General features: G+C 53.2%; 2 protein-coding genes across 2 annotated transcripts; both read right to left on the reverse strand.

Moving 5' to 3' along the window:
- Nucleotides 1-1125: 1125 nt before the first annotated feature.
- Nucleotides 1126-4251, reverse strand: RBM15B (RNA binding motif protein 15B). The gene is given in 3 exon segments (XM_059823263.1): nt 1126-3716; nt 3851-3926; nt 3928-4251. Coding segments are annotated over 3 exon segments (2643 nt in total). The 3' UTR covers nt 1126-1473.
- Nucleotides 4252-4827: 576 nt separating this feature from the next.
- On the reverse strand, nt 4828-9882 carry MANF (mesencephalic astrocyte derived neurotrophic factor). The gene is made up of 4 exons (XM_059823285.1): nt 9795-9882; nt 7074-7201; nt 6121-6262; nt 4828-5012 (listed from the first exon to the last, which is right to left on the reverse strand). The coding sequence occupies exons 1-4, from the start codon at nt 9880-9882 to the stop codon at nt 4828-4830; spliced, it is 543 nt and encodes a 180-aa protein (XP_059679268.1).
- Nucleotides 9883-17467: the final 7585 nt, after the last annotated feature.

Raw genomic sequence — 17467 nt, forward strand, 5'->3', positions numbered from 1 at the left:
GGGTCTGCTCGGTCACAGAGACTGGTGCAAGGAAGACTCTGGTTCTCCCAGGATTTTGTTCCTTGCTTACCACCGAAACAAAACAAAAAACCCCCTGCAAATTTAAAGAAACTTTAAAATTTAATGTTTTTAATCCCACAAAATTTTCTGTAAGTCTCCTAAAATCTACAGGCATAATTTTAAAACATAAAAATATCCCCAAACTGAACAGTGTGGATTTTAACTGAAATTTGAACTAGTTACCGCATCCTTACGTTACTGAGCAATCAGAGGTGCAGATGTCCTGTCTTCTCTCCTGAACAACTGTCTCATACCACAGACAGAAAAGGTGATGGAACCGTCCCATCTTAAATTTCAAATTTTGATCTCCAGAGTTTCCTACTACAGTCATAGGTTACCTGCGATAACGTAACACATTTTCAGACAGCCAGACATGTTTATCTCTTTTTTTGTAAGCCTGCAAACAAGTTTCAACTTTAGCAAAAAAAAAAAATTTTGCCGTTCGTCTTTCAATAAAGGATTTCAGATAGTGCAACATGATCGACTACGCAAACGGGCACCTACGGTTCAGCGAAACCTTTGTGCCCTTTATTTGCTTGACTACATCTAATACAGGCCCAAGAGGGTTCCCCCTTAAATGACTTCTTTTTTCTCCTGCTTGTTTTTTTTTTTTTCCTTTTATAACAACTGGGAATGTCAAGCCTCATTTTTGTTTTACCCAGGAACTTCCATCTGACTGAGACGACACGTATTGGGTGCTCTCAAACCTCACAGAATTGAATACAGTTGACTCCTCAGTAGCAAACTTTTTGTCAACTATTATCAACTGTATTTTTTTTGTTGCGTACAAAAACCACTTCAATTCTTGATCAGGATTTGCTTCCTTGGTAGCTGGCTTCCTGGGAACCTTCTAGCCTCAAACAGAGAATCGATAGCAATGCATTCAGACTCAAATTTATGAAATTAAAAAAAAGCAAACAGGACAAAAAAAAAAAAAAAGATACAGAACCAACCTTTCAGTCTCTCATGCAGCACAAAGACGACCCTCCCTTCCCCCTCCCACCTTGCAGGACACGTATAAAGAGACGGAGGAGGTGCAGGAGGCTGGGGGCTGAGAAACTGAAACGGGCTGGGACCATCACCTTCCAGCTCTTGACAGCACAGGGAACCAGCCCTTCCTGGGCCATAAAAACTAGGATACTGCACAAGTTTAGAAATCCATCAGTGAACAAGGCTTTACTGACAACTTTTCATACAGTTAAAAAATAAAAATACAGAACAACAGCGGACAGTGTCACATATTAAAAACGAATAAAATGGGCTCTATTTAAATGGTATTAAAATTAATTAGAAACTAAAAATCTTACCACTTTGGTCAAGGTGTTTTGAGCCTCCACCAAAATGATCGGCCTTAAAAACAACTGGGTTGTGTGACACACAAAGAAAACATGGAATTTGAAAAGACAGTGTGGGCTAGGCAGTGTCTTTGACTATAACTATCACCATATGTTCTTCTTCTAACTTTCCCAATGTCCTTAGTGCTGACTGGAGGTACTGCTGAGAGAATTCACAAGGAGGGAACGCGTAAAGCATGCCTGTGCTGTCTCTGCCCTTCGCCCCTCCCACGGGCAGGCTGATAACCCCAGCAGCCTGCTTCTGTTTCAAGTAGGAGACCAGATTCCTGAGAAGCCGTCGCTGCAAGCCAGGCTCTACAACAGGGAAGGTCCCCTCAGCCCCTGCCCCTGCCGGGGTGGATTGGGTCGCCAGGAGCACAGCGTAGCCATTGGGGCTGCCTTGTTTGATACGGCGAGTTACTTCATCCAGCTTGGGCTGGTCGAGCCGAAGTCTCTGAGCGATTTTGAGCTGCGTTAGCTTCCCGCCGGATGAATGGTCTTTAAGGAGTCCGTTGATGACACCGAGGTCTCCCTCCAGGATGTGCATAGAGGTGGGGAAGCAGCTGTTTTTTAGCACAAGAAGCCCATTCCAAGCAAGCTGCAGTGTCTGAGCATATTCTGATAAATTCTTTAGCTTTTTGGTCTCAGATTTTGGCTCCTCGTGAGTTTTTGATTCCGATTCACCAGTTCGATGATTGCGTTCGCTGTCCCTTTTTTTAGGCTGGGGAGCATCGGATGCCTCACGATGGGGTTTCTCCTCAGTCGCATGACGATTGTTCTGAAGGGAGTTACTCTGCTCTTTCTCGGCCCCGGATTCTGTAGTGTGATTCTCCTTGCGAGCCCTGTCTGGGCTGCGGTCTAAAGCTGGCCCACTGGCCTTTGTCCTGCTTCTGTCCTCGTAAGGCGAATGAGTAGTCCTCCCGCGGTCACTGGAAAGACTCCGGCGTTTCCGCCGCTCTTCCCACGGTTTGGGCACGCTGCGATCGCTGTCGCTGCCCCAGCGCTCTCCGCTCCGGCTACGCACCGACCGGCTGTAGCTTTCCAAGTTGTTTCTGCGTTCAGCGTTTTTGGCAGGGCTGGCCCAGTCTGCCTCTGCAAAGCTCCTGTCTCTGTCCGAGTACAGGAGATGTGGAGGAGTCCTGTCTCGCACCCTCAAGTCTTGCTCTAGGCTTCTGTGTCTGCTGTACCCATCAGCTAGCAGTTCGTAGTGCACGGGGAGCGGTGCAGGCTGATACTGCTGCGGGTATCTCGTCTCTTCTGCTTTGGCAAAATCCACTCGGAGTCTCCTCTCCGGTCCGCCCAAAGGAAAGCCCCTCATCTGCGCGCAGGCAGCCTGGGCAGCGTCCAAGCTTTCGTACTGGATATAAGCGAAGCTGTCTCCCTTCACGTAGTCAATAGTCCTGATGCTGCCGAAGCGGTCGAACTCCCTCGCCAGGGCAGCCAAGGAAGTACTTGGACCAAGACCACCCACCCACAGCCTGGTAGTAGGGTTGGCTTTCCCGTAGCCAATTTTGATAGGGTTCCTGCCGACAACGCGGCCCGACATGGCGACCTTGGCCCGATGCGCCATGTCCAAGTTTTGGAACTTGAGGAAGGCGTAAGCCCCGCCTTGGCCTCGGGCAGGGCGCTTGATCACCACTTCTTCGATGATGCCGTACTTCTCAAAGGCACGTCTCAGCTCCACCTCCGAGACGTTGTGGTCCAGGTTGCCGATAAAGAGGTTGCGGGTTGCTCTCTGATCGTCCTCCGGCATCAGGTCCTCCTCAGCCACGATGGGGTAACTGTAAGGGCGGCCGCGCTCGTCGTACAGCCCGTAGTAATCCAGGGCCCTCTCCCGCTCCCGGGAGAGCCCGATGGCGGCCGCTTCCAAAGCGAAGGCGGCGGCCGCAGCGTGCGCGTGCCTGGGCCGCGGCTCCCGCAGCAAGGGGCTGGTGACAGGAGAGAGCGATCTCTGCTTGTACTGGTAGGTGCTGTGGATGGGCGGCAGGTACCCCAGGGGCTCCGGAGAGGGCGCGGGGGGCGGCGTGCGGCTCCTCCGGCCCCCGCGCAGATATACGGGCTCCACCTTCAGGGGCCGATCGTAGAGGAGCAGCTGCCGGGCCCGGGCGTGCCGGCGGGCGTCGCGGGCGTCCCCGGGGTGTCGGAAGTTGACGTAGGCGACGCGGCCGAGCTCGGGCGTGTGGGAGAGTTTGACACTGATGTCCCCGGCGCCCCCCCCCGCGAAGCGCTGGAAGAGGCGGAACAGGCCGTCCTCCAGCAGCTGGTCGGGCAGGGCCGCGCTCAGCCCGCTCACCAGCAGCGTCTTGTACTCACAGGAGCCGGGCGGCTCCCCGGCCAGGCCCGCCGAGCCCCCCAGCGGCGCCAGCAGCAGCGAGGGCGCGGCGCCCGGCGGCGGCCCGGCCAGCAGCAGCGAGGGGGCCACCACGGCGCCCGGCAGGGCCTTGGCCTTGGGCACGCCGAGCGCCCGGGACGAGGAGGAGGAGGAGGAGGAGGAGGAGGAGGGGGCGGCCTGGCTGCCGCCGCGGGCGCCCGAGGCCGAGCCGCTCCCCGCCGGGCGGTGGTTCGAGTCGCCGCCGCCGCCGCCGCCGCTGCCGCCGGCGCGCTCATCGCCGCGGTGGCTGCGGGAGCTGGAGCCGCCTCCGCCGCTGCCGCCGCCGCTGGTGGTGCCGCCGCCGCCGCCGCTGCCGCCGCCGCCGGGCGTGGACTTGTCCCGGCTGCTGCGGGAGGCGCCCGAGCTCCGGTGCGGGCCGCGCCGGCTGCTGCTCTCGCGCTCGCGCTCGCGGGGCCGCTTGGCGGCGGCGGCGCGGCCTCCCCCAGCCCCCGGCGGGCTGGAGTCCCGTTCGCTGCCCCGCTTCATGGCGCCGGGGCCCGCGGCTCAGGAGACGCCTCCGGCGGCCGCCGCCATCTTGGACAAAAGGGAACGAAGGCGGCTCCGGCCGCCGCGCCGCGCGGGCTCTACGTCATCGCCCCGCGTCCCGCCGCATGGCGGCGTCAGGGGCGCGATGGCGCCGCACAGCGACGTGACGCAGGAGCGCCTCCCGCCTCCGGGACGGCCGGCCGCACGTGACGGCGGGCGACCAATCGCGAGGGGCGGCGGCGCGCGCCCGGCACCATCCCGCCCCCTGCTGAGTGGCGGGCGCGCGCGCGCGTGGGGCCGCCCCCGCCGGAGAGGCGGCCGGGGGGTGGGGGGGGGGGGTGGGGGGGGTGTGCGGTGCGGGGGGCGCGCGCGCGTCTCGTGGGGATTGGGGGGGCCTGGGGGCGGTGTGCGCGCGCCCCGCAATGACGTCACACGGCACGCGTCCGCCCGGTAGAGACCGTTGTACTTTAATGAACGTCCCGTACAGCGCGCGCCGCCTCAGCTACCGCCGCCGGGGGCGCGCGCCTCGGCCGCCTCAGCGCCGGGCCCGCCTCGGCCCGTCCCGGCCGCCGCCCCTCAGAGGTCCGCGCGGGCGCCGGCGGCCCGCGGCGCGTACTTGGGCATCAGTTCGTGGATCCTGCGGATGAAGTCGGACTTCTCGGCGCAGCCCTTGCACGCCTCGCCCCAGTCGTCGAGGATCCGCCGCAGCTCCCTGACGCGCAGCTTGCGCAGGTCGGCGGTGCTCAGGTCGATCTGCTTGTCTGCGGGGAGAGCAGAGCCGCGCTCAGCGGGGCGGGGGGGGGGCCCGGGGGCCGCCGCCGCCTCCGCCCGGGGGTGGGGGGGGGGAGCCCGCTGCGCCTGCGTGCGGAGAGGGACCCGGCGGCGGGGGGGTCCGGCGGCCGCTGCTGCGGAGGCTGGTGCGGGAGGCGAGGAAGCCGGGCGCCCGGGGGGCGGGCGGAACGCCCAGGTTAGGCTTTGACAGCAGGCAAGGTTTTTAACGCGGGAGAAGGCAGGAGGGTCGGCCGCAGCTTAGCTGTAGGGGTTCCACGCTAGCCCTGAAAGCCCCTGCATTCTATCAGCAGCAGGGCTTTAATTCTCTCTTCCACTGGATAAATGAAAGGCAGCAGAGTGATTTCGGCGGAAAGATAAGCAAGTGACAACAACAGAAAGCTTAGGAAGCAACGGGACATTAGTACGAGAAATGAGAACTACAAAGACCCACAATCCAAGGGGTGTCTCCAGGGAACGTAAAGGCAGAGGTAGAGGAAAGCAGGCAGAAGGAGGCATTTCCGAGAGCGTTCTTCAGGTTAGTCTTCTCAGGAAGAGTACGTCATCTAGGAACGCCAGAGTTCAGGGCAGGTGGTAAGACACAGAGTGCTGAACGCTCTGAGCAGACACCAGCGGAGGCGAGAAAGAAGTGTTTTATCAGCCCGCTACTGGCAAACCAAAGAGCCGCTAGGGCTACGGAGCTTGGCTAACGGCTCGAACCCTGCGTATGAGGGGCATCATCCCAGGCCGTGGGACACTCCTGGCTGCTCCCCAGGACAAGCCTTACTGCACGCTCTTCTAAATGTGGTATTCCAAATAGTGATTTGAGCACAGCAGTGCTGATACGCCCGGGAGTTACTTATTTCAAGGCAGATCAGCGGCTCTGCAGAAGCTATAAAGGGTTAGTAGCCGACAATCTTACCTGAGCATCTCCATAAAGCTCTCTGGGATATTCATGGAGAGCAACCCAGGTTGTGCAACCTAATTAGGCTCGCAATCTCGCTATAGAATTAGGACTGAGTAGTTTGAGCATGCTGGTTTACCCCCAGTGATCCATACCCCGGAAAAGCATGGGCATTTCCCCTTACGCTGGCAACTCACCGTATTTTAGTTCACAGATCTGACTGTCTTTCTTCTTTAGTTTCTCACAGATCTTTTCCACGGGGATGTGATGACTCATGGGCTTTGATACCTCGTTAATGATTTTGGTGGCTGCATCACTTGTGGCCCCAACATAATAGCACTAGAGGGAAGAAAAGAATGAGGTGGGGATGCATGGAAAAACACTTCTAAGAGGAGAGCTTTCTATCCGTCTTCTCTCCTCACTTGGTTTTGCAGCTAGATGTTTACTGTTACAGAACCTTTCCAAGTGACTGCCACAGACAGGCAAAAGGAAGCCTCACTCTGAGCCCAGGGTACCGAGCAGACGTTTCCCATCGCACCGCTTTTAAAGCTATTGAGGCTGGTTGTCTTGTTTCTCAACTTCTTAAAAAACTGAATTGGATTAAGAATAAAGTCTTCTTCATTCAAGGAGAAAGACTTTCTGAAGCGTTCCCCCTGCGCATTTCTGATGGTGCCTCTCCGCAGTTTTCTTCTTAGGAGAGTTCAGGGCCTTTTCCTTGGGGCTCTCCATTTGAGGATTGCCTTCTGCTGTTAATTAGGGTAATTTGGTTTTCCTTTATTTAGTTTTCAGCTAAACAGCATAAATATTTTAACAGCTTATATAGCACCCCAAATATAATTTAAGGGACAAGGAAGTCCTACAGCAAATAAAAGCTTTGTAATCCCCAATGCTTCCGTAACAGGCAGAAACAAGGTCAGCCAGTAAGATGTCTGTTGACAGGTTGGCTTTTTTCTTTTTTTTTTCTTAAGGTGAAGAGGCCGTACTCCTCAAGTCCTTTCTTATAAGAAAAAAACAGGACCAACTGTGGCCACAGAGCTAGGAAGAACAACTCCTGGGAAAGCCACATCACACAAACTCAGAAGCTCATTTGCCAAGTATTCTACAACTTACTCCCTTCAAGAGGCAAGCAGCATCAACTACTACTACTTACCAGGCGGTTCTCTTTGCCTTTTGCTTCTTTGCAGGATTTCAAGAGCTCCTTTTCAATACTGGCAGGTGTGAACTCAACGTCGTTGTCCTTTAGACTCTGGTAGAACCTTCCCAGGAACGTAACACACACTGGAAGGGAAGACGGATGGAGTTATCTGCCACTGCAGTAATCTTGTGGCAGCTCTTAGAGGGCACTTGGAGGGAAACAGAGTAAGGGATTTGGAGAACAGAACTTCTAGAAGCTGCATTAGCAGTCAGTGACTTCACACATATTTCAATAAGTCTTTCGGAGCACATGTGAATCAACAATATGCCCCAATATTTTTGGTGGGTTTTTGACAATCTGAGAAACTAGATCCATGGAAGTGTCCAGTGGCTTCTATACACTGTCCTGAGTGAGCAGCAGGATTCAGCTGAGGGATACAACACAAAACAGTGCCCGTGCAAAAACGTTAACTTAATTTTCTGTCTTATTCTTGCTGCTTTGGGAAGCAACTTGTCAGAGCACAGGCTTCAAAACCAGTTCTGATGGAAAACCAACTCTCTCTACATAATCCCGTTACAGACTCCACGTGTGCTGTTTTTGGTAATACGGTATCACTGATTATCAGGTTGGTTCAGTTCATAGGCAAGTTATTTCCAAGAGAAAAAGAAATTATGTGATCACACGCTATGTCCACTTGGCGTGTTTCTCCTCTCTTCGTTCCCACAAGCTTCTGAATCGGTTTCAGATCAAAAGAGGGAGGAGTCTTAAAGAGAATGAAACTCGCACCAGCAGTTGAGAGGACAGATCCAAGTCGCTGCCTGCGGGGAGGGCACGTACAACTTAGTCCTTACGCTTTCCCTCTGGCAGCAGTCACTCCACACATGCTCCAACCTAAGCAGAGCACACCCGCCTGTCGCTGGGGAGGAGGGCAGCCAGCTGCGGTTACGGCAGCACGCAGGATCTGTGCGACAGGGTGACTGGGGGAAACACTGCAAGTTGGCCGAGTGTCAAGATTTCGCTCATCCTGCTGCTCGCACATCGCCTGGACCCAGAGCTCTGCGGCCCCACCGGTTCCTGCAGCGGGACCTCTGGATTCTCAGGACTTCCAAGTGTGAGACAAGTGTGAGACAAGTGCCAGGCACTGGCCTGCCTCTAGAGGAAAGGCACAAGTTACGTCTTTTATATGATTTGCTTACCCCAACAGGAGAGGATTGACAAATATTATCGTCATTAGTAACTTGCATTCAACTCTGAACACAAGCCATGGCACAGGAAATGGGCAAGTACAGGAAATCGAGTATGACTGCCGCAAAGCCAAATAGAAATTTACTCTTGTTATATTAAAACTAGACGTAATTATAAGCTGGGCCATTTAGGAAAACATTTTTTTGTATGCATAGAACACAGTCATTTACCTCACATCAGTTTGTCCCCAGTCACAGACACACACTGATGTCCACTGTGCGCTGTTTGGAAGTGAAAACCTTTGGAAAGAATAAAGATGCTGCAGGCAGTGGTACCGATGACTACCGTACAGTAGAAACAAGCTTCCGACCTAGTGCTGGGACAGCAGCCGAAAGTTTTGATTTACTACGTTCCCTCCCCCTCCTTCTGCTTTACTGTTTCTCTCCCTACAAAAAGGAGGAAGGGGTGAGCATTAGTACTACAAACTCCCAACCAGTTGCTGCTATAGCCCCACTGCAAGTCTTTCTTGCTTCGCCTGGGGAAGCTGTTCTGTTCCACCATGCAAGAGCAGTTTAATTTGCTGCGCAGCTCAACAGCTTCCACCCCAGAGGCTTTTGTATTTAGGTAGTACAGAAAGCGCCCAGTTCGGTTTAGACCAGCTGAACACCGCTTCTGGCTTTACGCGTTGACGAGAGGACACCCAATCCTCCAGCAGTCAGTGGACAAAGCTGAGGCAAACGTAACACTGCGATGAGTAAGGGGGGGAGTCCAGGGGAGTAAGCGCGCTGCCTTCCTCCCGTCTGCTGCCTCGCAGCAGCTCCCTGCTCCAGCCACCCTCGCCCGGCCGGGAAAGGGGACGGGCCCGGCTGGCGGCCCCCCGCCCCGGCTCGCACACGCCGAGCTGCGGGAGACGCGGAGCCGATGGCCCCAGCCGGAGGAGGAGACGATCCCGTCTCCCGGGGTCGCCGCCTTCCTTCCCCGTGGGAGCTGCGCGCTACCGCTAAGGCGGTTGAGAAGAGACCGGCAACTTCCCGAGACGGCTGCAGCACCTCCCGCGGGAGGCCCCGGCCCCCTCCCGCGGGGCGGACGGGCCCCAGCCCGGGGGAGAGGGGCACGGCGGGCGGCCCCGCCCCGCGCCTCCCGGGGCCGGGGCTGCTCCCCCGCGGGCCGCCAGCTCCCCGAGCCGCTCAGCCGCCGCCCGCGTACCGCCCCGGTGGGCCGGCGCAGGGACGGGCCACCGCCGAGCGGCGCTCCCGGCCCGGCCCGCCGGCACTTGGGCGGACTTCCCAGACTTTTCCTGCCCCGGGAGGAACGGCTCCCGCCGGCCCGGCCCCGGCGGCGCAGGGCTGCCACTGCCCTCCGTCGGCGGGCCGGGGGGCGACCGGAGCCCAGCCCCGAGGCCCGCCGCGGGGCTGCTCCTCGCCCTGGCCCCTCACACCAGCGGGCGGGCCAGGCTGCGGGAGGCGGCGGCGGCGGCAGGAGCGGCCTCACCTCGCCGGGCCCGGGGGCCGCCAGCCGGGCCCGCCCCCCCTCCGGCCCGGCCCCACTCACCCTCGCACTCCCCGTCGCGCAGGGCCCGGCTGCCGGCCGGCAGCAGGAGCAGGGCCAGCGCCGCCCAGAGCCCGTGGGCCGCCTGCATCCCGCCTCGCTCGGCAGCCCGCGCGCACTGCGCCCGCCGCACCGGCACCGGCACCGCCGCCACCGCCCCCGCGCCGGCTCCCCCCTCCGCTGTCGCCCCATTGGCCCACTCCCCGCCCGGCTTCCACGTTGCCCCCTCCCATTGGCCGCTCTGCGGCCTCCACGGGAGAGTTGGCGGCCGCTGATTGGGGGAGACGGCGGAACGCCGGCGCGCGGCGAGCTTCCCCGCCTCCCTTAGCCGCCATTTTTGTTAAGGGAAAAGCGTCCTCGTGCTCTTCCTAACAGTGCCCTGCGGGCGCCATCTTCTAAAGGGGCAGATTCTCACACCTGCAGCTGGGCTGCCTTGAGGGGCGCGGCGGGCGCGGCTCTGCCTTTGCTCGCGGTCAGTACCTGCCTTGAGGCCGAGCTGAGCGGCACCCGAGGGCTACGGCTGCCCGTGGTGGGCGCCGGGAGCAGGCGCGGGCTGTCCCTTCGTCTGCTGGCTGTGGCAGGGTGGCCGTTTGCGGCGCGTGAGGTGAGGCTGAGGAGAGTGCTCGAGGCGGCTGCCCGAGGCCCTCGAGCAGCGCGGGGTTTGGTGGCGGTGGGAGCTTCAGGCCGTCGCGGTTCTGTTTTTCTGGGTTCCCGTGGGCTGAGGGTGTGTGGCGGGAGGCCCGGGGAGGGAGCTCGGCAGGGCGGAGGGGGAGCCGCTTGGCTGGGCGGCCATGGGGAGGGCTTTGCCGCCTGTGAGGGGCAGCGGAGCGGGTGCGGCAGGGCCAGCCTTCTCCTCAGCCCTAACTTCAACGCTGGTAAAGCCCTTCACGGGTAGCTTTTGGTTATGCCTGTACATCCTGTGAATTACAAGGCCTGAATTCTTTGAGGTGGGACAGCTGAAAGGTGAGCGGTTAAGTTATGAACTTGTGGATGGGTTGCTTCTGGCTTTTTTTTTGGTAGTTTTTGTAGAGCCAAGGAAACAAATGAAGGTATTTCCCCCCCCCCCCCCCCCCCAGTCCCTATCGCAGTCACTGTGCCTATCGCCTTTTGTTCCCAAAGCCCTCGCAGGATGCACTGGGAGCTGCCTTGAACAATCCCTGGCCCTATGAGCTTATCACTTCAAGCCTTTTGAAGTTGTAGGCCATCTGGGGAAGGAGAGGACACTGTTTCTTGTCTTGCGGGGCTGTATGTTTAATTGTAAGTGTCCTAGGATATCATTCTAGTAAAAGAAGGTAGAGGCAAAGTCATACAGCTCTGTGCTACAGCGAGGGAGCGTGCATGTTAGTTTGGTGGCTTCTCTTGGTACAGGAAGACTAATGAGGCAGCCTAATTGTGTCTGCCCCAAACAAAGTCGTGGTGGAGCTGGGGAGAATTTTTCAGTGTCTAAGTCTGAAATTTTTTTGCAGGTCATCAGCTGCAAATTATAAGCCTGACGAGGTGAGACAGGCAGGATGGGGAGGAGGAGCAACCTGGTTCAGCAAAGGTCACATAGCAGGTGAGTAGTAATTAGGGCACTGTATCTTGCCAGTGTGAATACCTCACAAGTGTTTATCAGATAGAAGAGGTGGCTTTTCACCTTTCTAGAACTTGTTATCTCTCAAAATGTGTTTATTAAGATTGGTAATGATATTGTTGTCTTGTTTGTTTGTTTTTTTTTTTCAAATCAGTCCATAATGATTCCCAGAATTACTCAGTATCAGTGTACTTTAGGAAGATTATTGGCTTTTCTAAATTTATGCTGATTGCCCACTAAAGTTGCTTAGTTGCACAGAGAAGCGTTTACTTAGATTGTCCTTGTTCCTTAGCAGGATAATGGCCAAAAGAGCTGCAAGATGAAGTGGCGTATTAATTAGTTGGAAGTAGGACTTAAATTCAGAATTAGCAGATTTTAGGAGCTTCACAATAAGGAGGAAGTTTAACTGTCAAAGGATTGCAGTTACGAAACAGATCTTAAAACAGAGTAGGAATTGTATACGCTTTTATAGATAAGACTGTGTGACTGGATAGGAGTGATTTTATTTAGTTGTGGATTGGGAAATGAGCCTCTCTATATGTTTCAGTATGGGATCCTCAAATGGCTCTGAGGAAGAATAGAGACTCCTTTTGATATTTTTTTCTCTTCTTTTTATTTATAGTTGATTTTCCAACATTCCAGCAGTGTCGCGTTAAAGGGCAAGGCAATTTGGCAGAAAATAAACTCCCTTGCGTTGCAGCTCAGATATCAGAGGGGCTGGGGGTGGCTAGGCTTAGATTCTGAGTGATGCCCAATTCTCTGTGTTACAAGTCCGGTCGCGTTCAATGTATTGAACTCTTAAGATTACGGATACACTCGTAACACCATACACCTTCAGTCTAGTCGCGTTCCATGAACTAGCGCGACCACACTTGAGGGATTTGGTGGCGTTCAGTGAGAACTGTCACGGCTAGATTAGTGAATAGTGCAGTTTATTGAAGCAACGGATGCACGAGTTCTTTTGGATTGCCGGTGATAAAATTACTGCCTGCAAAGCATGTGCGAATACCAAGAATATGAGTAATATAGCCTGGCTACAAACACGTTAAGTTATAAAACAATTCTATAGAGATTTCTAAGTTTCCTGGGGAAGCACTTGGTGTAACCAAGTGTTTGAATCTTACCCAAAGGCATCCCTGTGGGGGGGAAGAGAGGCTCAGCCCGTCGTCTGGTCCCAGGTGTTGGAGGTGGTCTGCGATGGTATCTTCCCTGGCATCCCTCCTCTCTTAAGCCATTTTTATATTATTTGTCCTTACAGTTGGAGCTTGTGTGACTCTAGTCATGCGTACCTCTATTGTAATTGGTGTAAAAGTTTCTCGTTCTGCTTTTAAAGGTATAGACTAAGAAGAATGCAGTGCGCAAGCTCCATGAGGGGTGGTCGCACCTTGGAGGTGGGTAGCTTTGGGATGGAGGTGTGTTTTTTGGTATTATAATGAGCAAAGTTCACCCAAAGGATAGTATTTTGTCAAAAAATGACAGACTGTTGGTTCAGGGTGGTAAATATGCAGCTTGTCAGTTCCATAGTACCTTCCAGCTTGGCCGCGGTGTCTTCACTCCGCTCCACCCTCCGTGCAGTTTCTCTCAGAGTCCGCTCACCAAGCTCCCCTGGTGTTGCCAACACCTAAGGTTGCCTGGGGAACTTCTGTGGGATGGATTCCTTGCGTATTCGCCACACTCCACCCTGAAGATTTTTTCAGTGCTGTACCTTTAATCCAAATTTAATTTCTAAGTTACCTCCAGCAGTTATTCCACAAGCGGCTAGGAAGGATTGTCTTCATTTTACCTTCTGCTTCTTTTTTGATCTATGGTAGGTTTCTCGGGTTGTGTTCGTTCCACCATCCTCCAGCCACTGTCTCTCTGGAGCATTAGGGATTTGTCATGTCTAAACCTGGGTGCTGGGCAGCTTGTGCTGGTCCTCAGTGGTGTTGGGACTTTCTGACTGTTACCCTTCTAAGTTGGATGGGTGTTGAAAAAGCAAAAACGTTTTTTTTCTTCTCTTTTTTTTCTTAAATGTAGACCTTAATTTCCGTATGTATAAGCAGTAAGGGGGTAATACTTAGAAGACTATCTGAGTCTTGGAGATCTTTGTGCAGTGTCATGTGTTCAGCATACTTTGAGTTGCGTCAAGATTCATGGTTCCTAGTGTTTATCTCTTAGAAGTGACTGGGAGGAGGATTTAGTTTTGGATGCAGAAGTTGGCTGGTTTTGTTGTTTAAAAGCCCCTCAGTTGTTAGGGAGCCTTTAGCTCCTGTTTTACTGTCACAGTTTAATGTTTGAGTTAAAACTATAGCTGCGGGAGGATATCAATTAATTCTGTCTTCAGAATAAAGAGGAATCTGATAAGAACAAGGAGGGAGATGAGATCTTCTTGTATGTGAGAATTTGAGATAGACAAAATGTGGATGGAGTTTTACATTATTAGGAAGATGGAAAGGGTGTAGGAGCCAGCGATGAGGGTTTCTAGTCCTGTTCTAAATTGTGCAGTTAGACTGATGAAACGGAAAGTATTAGCTCTCTTTTGGGGAGGTCGCTAGTGCTATGTCCATTAGGGTTTCTATACAGGATGCTGTGAGGGACAGGGGTGGTTGTGTTTGTTCCCCGTGCTCGTGGAAGCGTTTGGCTGCAAGTTTGGTCATAGTATTTGCTAAACCAAATAGTACTGAAGAAGTGGGGTGCTGGGAGATAGGAGAGTTACTGTGCCAGTGAACGATCGCAGATTTAGAGCTTGGAGCATGTGGCTCAGTGAGGAGTAAACCTCTAGTGACTTCTGGTCATTTTTTTGCAAGCTTTTGGAGCTAGATAGCTTTCTGGTGATAGCTCAGAGTGCCATGATTATGGATGGGTAGTCTGCTAGGAATGCAGTATTGCATGGGACTCTATTCTCCAGGCCATGGGTGGTTTTACAGTGAAGGGTAGGCATTAATCCATTGTATCTGGTCATGTATGAGTGAGAGAAAGGTGGGTAATTTAAAGAACACCTAAATAGAACATCCCTTTTCAATTTTGCATGTGGAAAAGGGAGATGGTTAGAGAGAGGGAGCTGTTGGAGAGAAGCAGAAATTCATTCTAGGATTTAAATGGTTCGCTTCTTTTTGCCATTGATAATCACCAAAGTTGGGATTGAGGTTGTTTCTAACCAGGCAATTTCTATAGCTGAAAATGCTGTAATTGGTGAAGGAAAAAAAAAAAGAGGAGGAACCATGTAGCTATAAATATTTAGTTTTGTGCTGGGGGCTCCTGCAGTGTATGGTTTTGGTGGGCTAGTAGTACAAAGGGAAGATGTGAGCAGGGTGGGGCTAATAGGGGAGTTGGAATATGATCAGCTCTTAAATAATGGCCATAGAAGAGGTCATAGAATGGTTTGAGTTGGAAGGGACCTTAAAGGTCATCTAGTTCCAACCCCCCTGCCATGGGCAGGGACACCTTCCGCTAGACCAGGTTGCTCAAAGCCCCGTCCAACCTGGCCTTGAACCCTTCCAGGGTTGGGGCATCCACAGCTTCTCTGGGCAACCTGTTCCAGTGCCTCACCACTCTCACAGTAAAGAATTTCTTCCTAATATCTAATCTAAATGTACCCTCTTTCAGTTTAAAACCATTGCCCCCTTGTCCTATTAGTACACTCCCTGATAAAGAGTCCCTCCCCATCAGGCCCAGCCAGCACGGGTTCATGAAAGGCAGGTCCTGCTTGACCAACCTGATCTCCTTCTATGACCAGGTGACCTGCTTAGTGGATGAGGGAAAAGCTGTTGACATTGTCTACCTGGACTTTAGTAAAGCCTTTGACACTGTCTCTCATAGTATTCTCCTGGAGAAGCTGGCGACTTGTGGCTTAGACAGGTGTACTATTCGCTGGGTAAAAAACTGGCTGGATGGCCGATCCCAGAGAGTTGTGGTGAATGGAGTGAAATCCAGTTGGTGGCCGGTCACAAGCGGAGTCCCCCAGGGCTCCGTTTTGGGGCCGGTCTTGTTTAATATATTTGGTGATGATCTGGATGAGGGGATCGAGTGCTCCCTCAGCAAGTTTACAGACAACACCGAGTTGGGTGGGAGTGTTGATCTGCTCGAGGGTAGGAAGGCTCTGCAGGGGGATCTGGACAGGCTGGGTCCATGGGCCCAGGCCAGTTGGATGAGGTTCAACAAGGCCAAGTGCTGGGTCCTGCACTTCGGCCACAACCACCCCACGCAATGCTACAGGCTTGGGGAAGAGTGGCTGGAAAGCTGCCCGGCGGAAAAGGACCTGGGGGTGTTGGTTGACAGCCGGCTGAAGATGAGCCAGCAGTGTGCCCAGGTGGCCAAGAAGGCCAACGGCATCCTGGCCTGTATCAGAAACAGTGTGGCCAGCGGGAGTAGGGAGGTGATGGTGCCCCTGTACTTGGCGCTGGTGAGGCCGCGCCCCGAATGCTGTGTTCAGTTTTGGGCCCCTCACTACAAGAAGGACATTGAGGTGCTGGAGCGTGTCCAGAGAAGGGCAATGAAGCTGGTGAGGGGTCTGGAGCACAAGTCTGATGAGGAGCAGCTGAGGGAACTGGGGTTGTTTAGTCTGGAGAAGAGGAGGCTGAGGGGAGACCTCATTGCTCTCTACAATTACCTGAAAGGGGGTTGTAGAGAGGTGGGTGTTGGTCTCTTCTCCCAAGTGACTAGCGACAGGACAAGAGGAAGTGGCCTCAAGTTGCACCAGGGGAGGTTTAGACTGGATATTAGGAAAGATTTCTTTCCTGAGAGAGTGGTGAAGCACTGGAAGAGGCTGCCCAGGGAGGTGGTGGAGTCACCCTCACTGGAGGTGTTCAAGGAACGTGTGGACGTGGCACTGTGGGACATGGTTTAGGGGGCATGGTGGTGTTGGTTGATGGTTGGACTTGATGATCTTACAGGTCTTTTCCAACTGTAGTGATTCTGTGTGATTTCCTGTAGGCCCCCCTTTAGTTACTGGAAAGCTGCTCTAAGGTCTCCCTGGAGCCTTCTCTTCTCTGGGCTAATCAACCAGTCACTACAGGCAAAGGGGGCAAGGGCAGCATCTTAAGAGTGAGCAGGAGAGTTAATTGGGCTTGGTAGATCTGTGGGGGTGAGAGTTGGTGGTGGTGTTGGGAGGTTTAAGTTATGTAAGTGGTGGAAGCTGTGTGTTCATGGTGAGGCTGCAGCATGGGCTGGACCTTTGCTGGCTCTGCAGTCTGAGGAGGCAAGTCTGTGTACAGCCATCAGAGTGGAGGAAAGGGGTTCAGCTTCAGGTGTTAGTCTGAGAGGACAATGAAGTGTATTCTCTCAGGGTGGAGGTGAAACCAGGTTAATTTTGTGGAAAAATGTAACGCAGTACTGCTGTGAGTGAATGCCGAATAGAAGCTGAAGTGTAGAACTAGTACTCCAAATTTGGGTTTAATTTATGTGGGTTTGATAGTAAAGCCTCTGAAAAGGGAGAAGTTGTATGTATGTGAATTGTCTCATAATAAAGAGAAGAGCTGTAGCTAGGACCTCTTGGCATTGGGCTATAATGTAGTGTGTGTGTATCCTTCTGAACACTGTGTCTCTGTCCATGGTTTGTTAAGGAGAGTCTACAAAGAGAGGCATATTTATGCAGAGATGTAGAGCTCTGAATCTTTATCAGCTAGGTTATAGGCCTTTCTTTCTCGAGGATTAATTTCTCCTTGTCAGCTTTGTAATGAAATTGATACTGAGTTGCACAAGTTGTATATTGAAATGGTGCTGAAGCTTTCTTATTTAGATAAGGAGAGGTCTTTGAACGGGTTATTTAGATTTCCATGTAACTAGTGTGGCCTTAGCTTAAATAAAGTATTTGATTTGCACTGAAAGAATTATTCTGTTAACTCTTGTTTTAAAGCTGAGGGCTTCACACATGTTTTCTTGCGTCAAATACACTTTTTATTTCCTGTGCTTTTATTTTCCTATGTTGTTTAGCTGAGTAAAAAAATACTTGCTTAATTAAGATTTGGTAAGTTGGGCTAGGAACAGTCTCAAAGGGTCTGATTTATACAGATGTTCTTCAAGTGTCAGATGAACACTTTAGCTAAGCCACATTTTGATATTTTAGATGTACTTTGAAGTACCTTGTTACAGTTTCTCTCTTCTCAGTATTTGTATGTAGTATGTA

This window comes from Gavia stellata, chromosome 12 (genome assembly GCF_030936135.1).
Source record: "Gavia stellata isolate bGavSte3 chromosome 12, bGavSte3.hap2, whole genome shotgun sequence".
Taxonomy (NCBI): domain Eukaryota; kingdom Metazoa; phylum Chordata; class Aves; order Gaviiformes; family Gaviidae; genus Gavia; species Gavia stellata.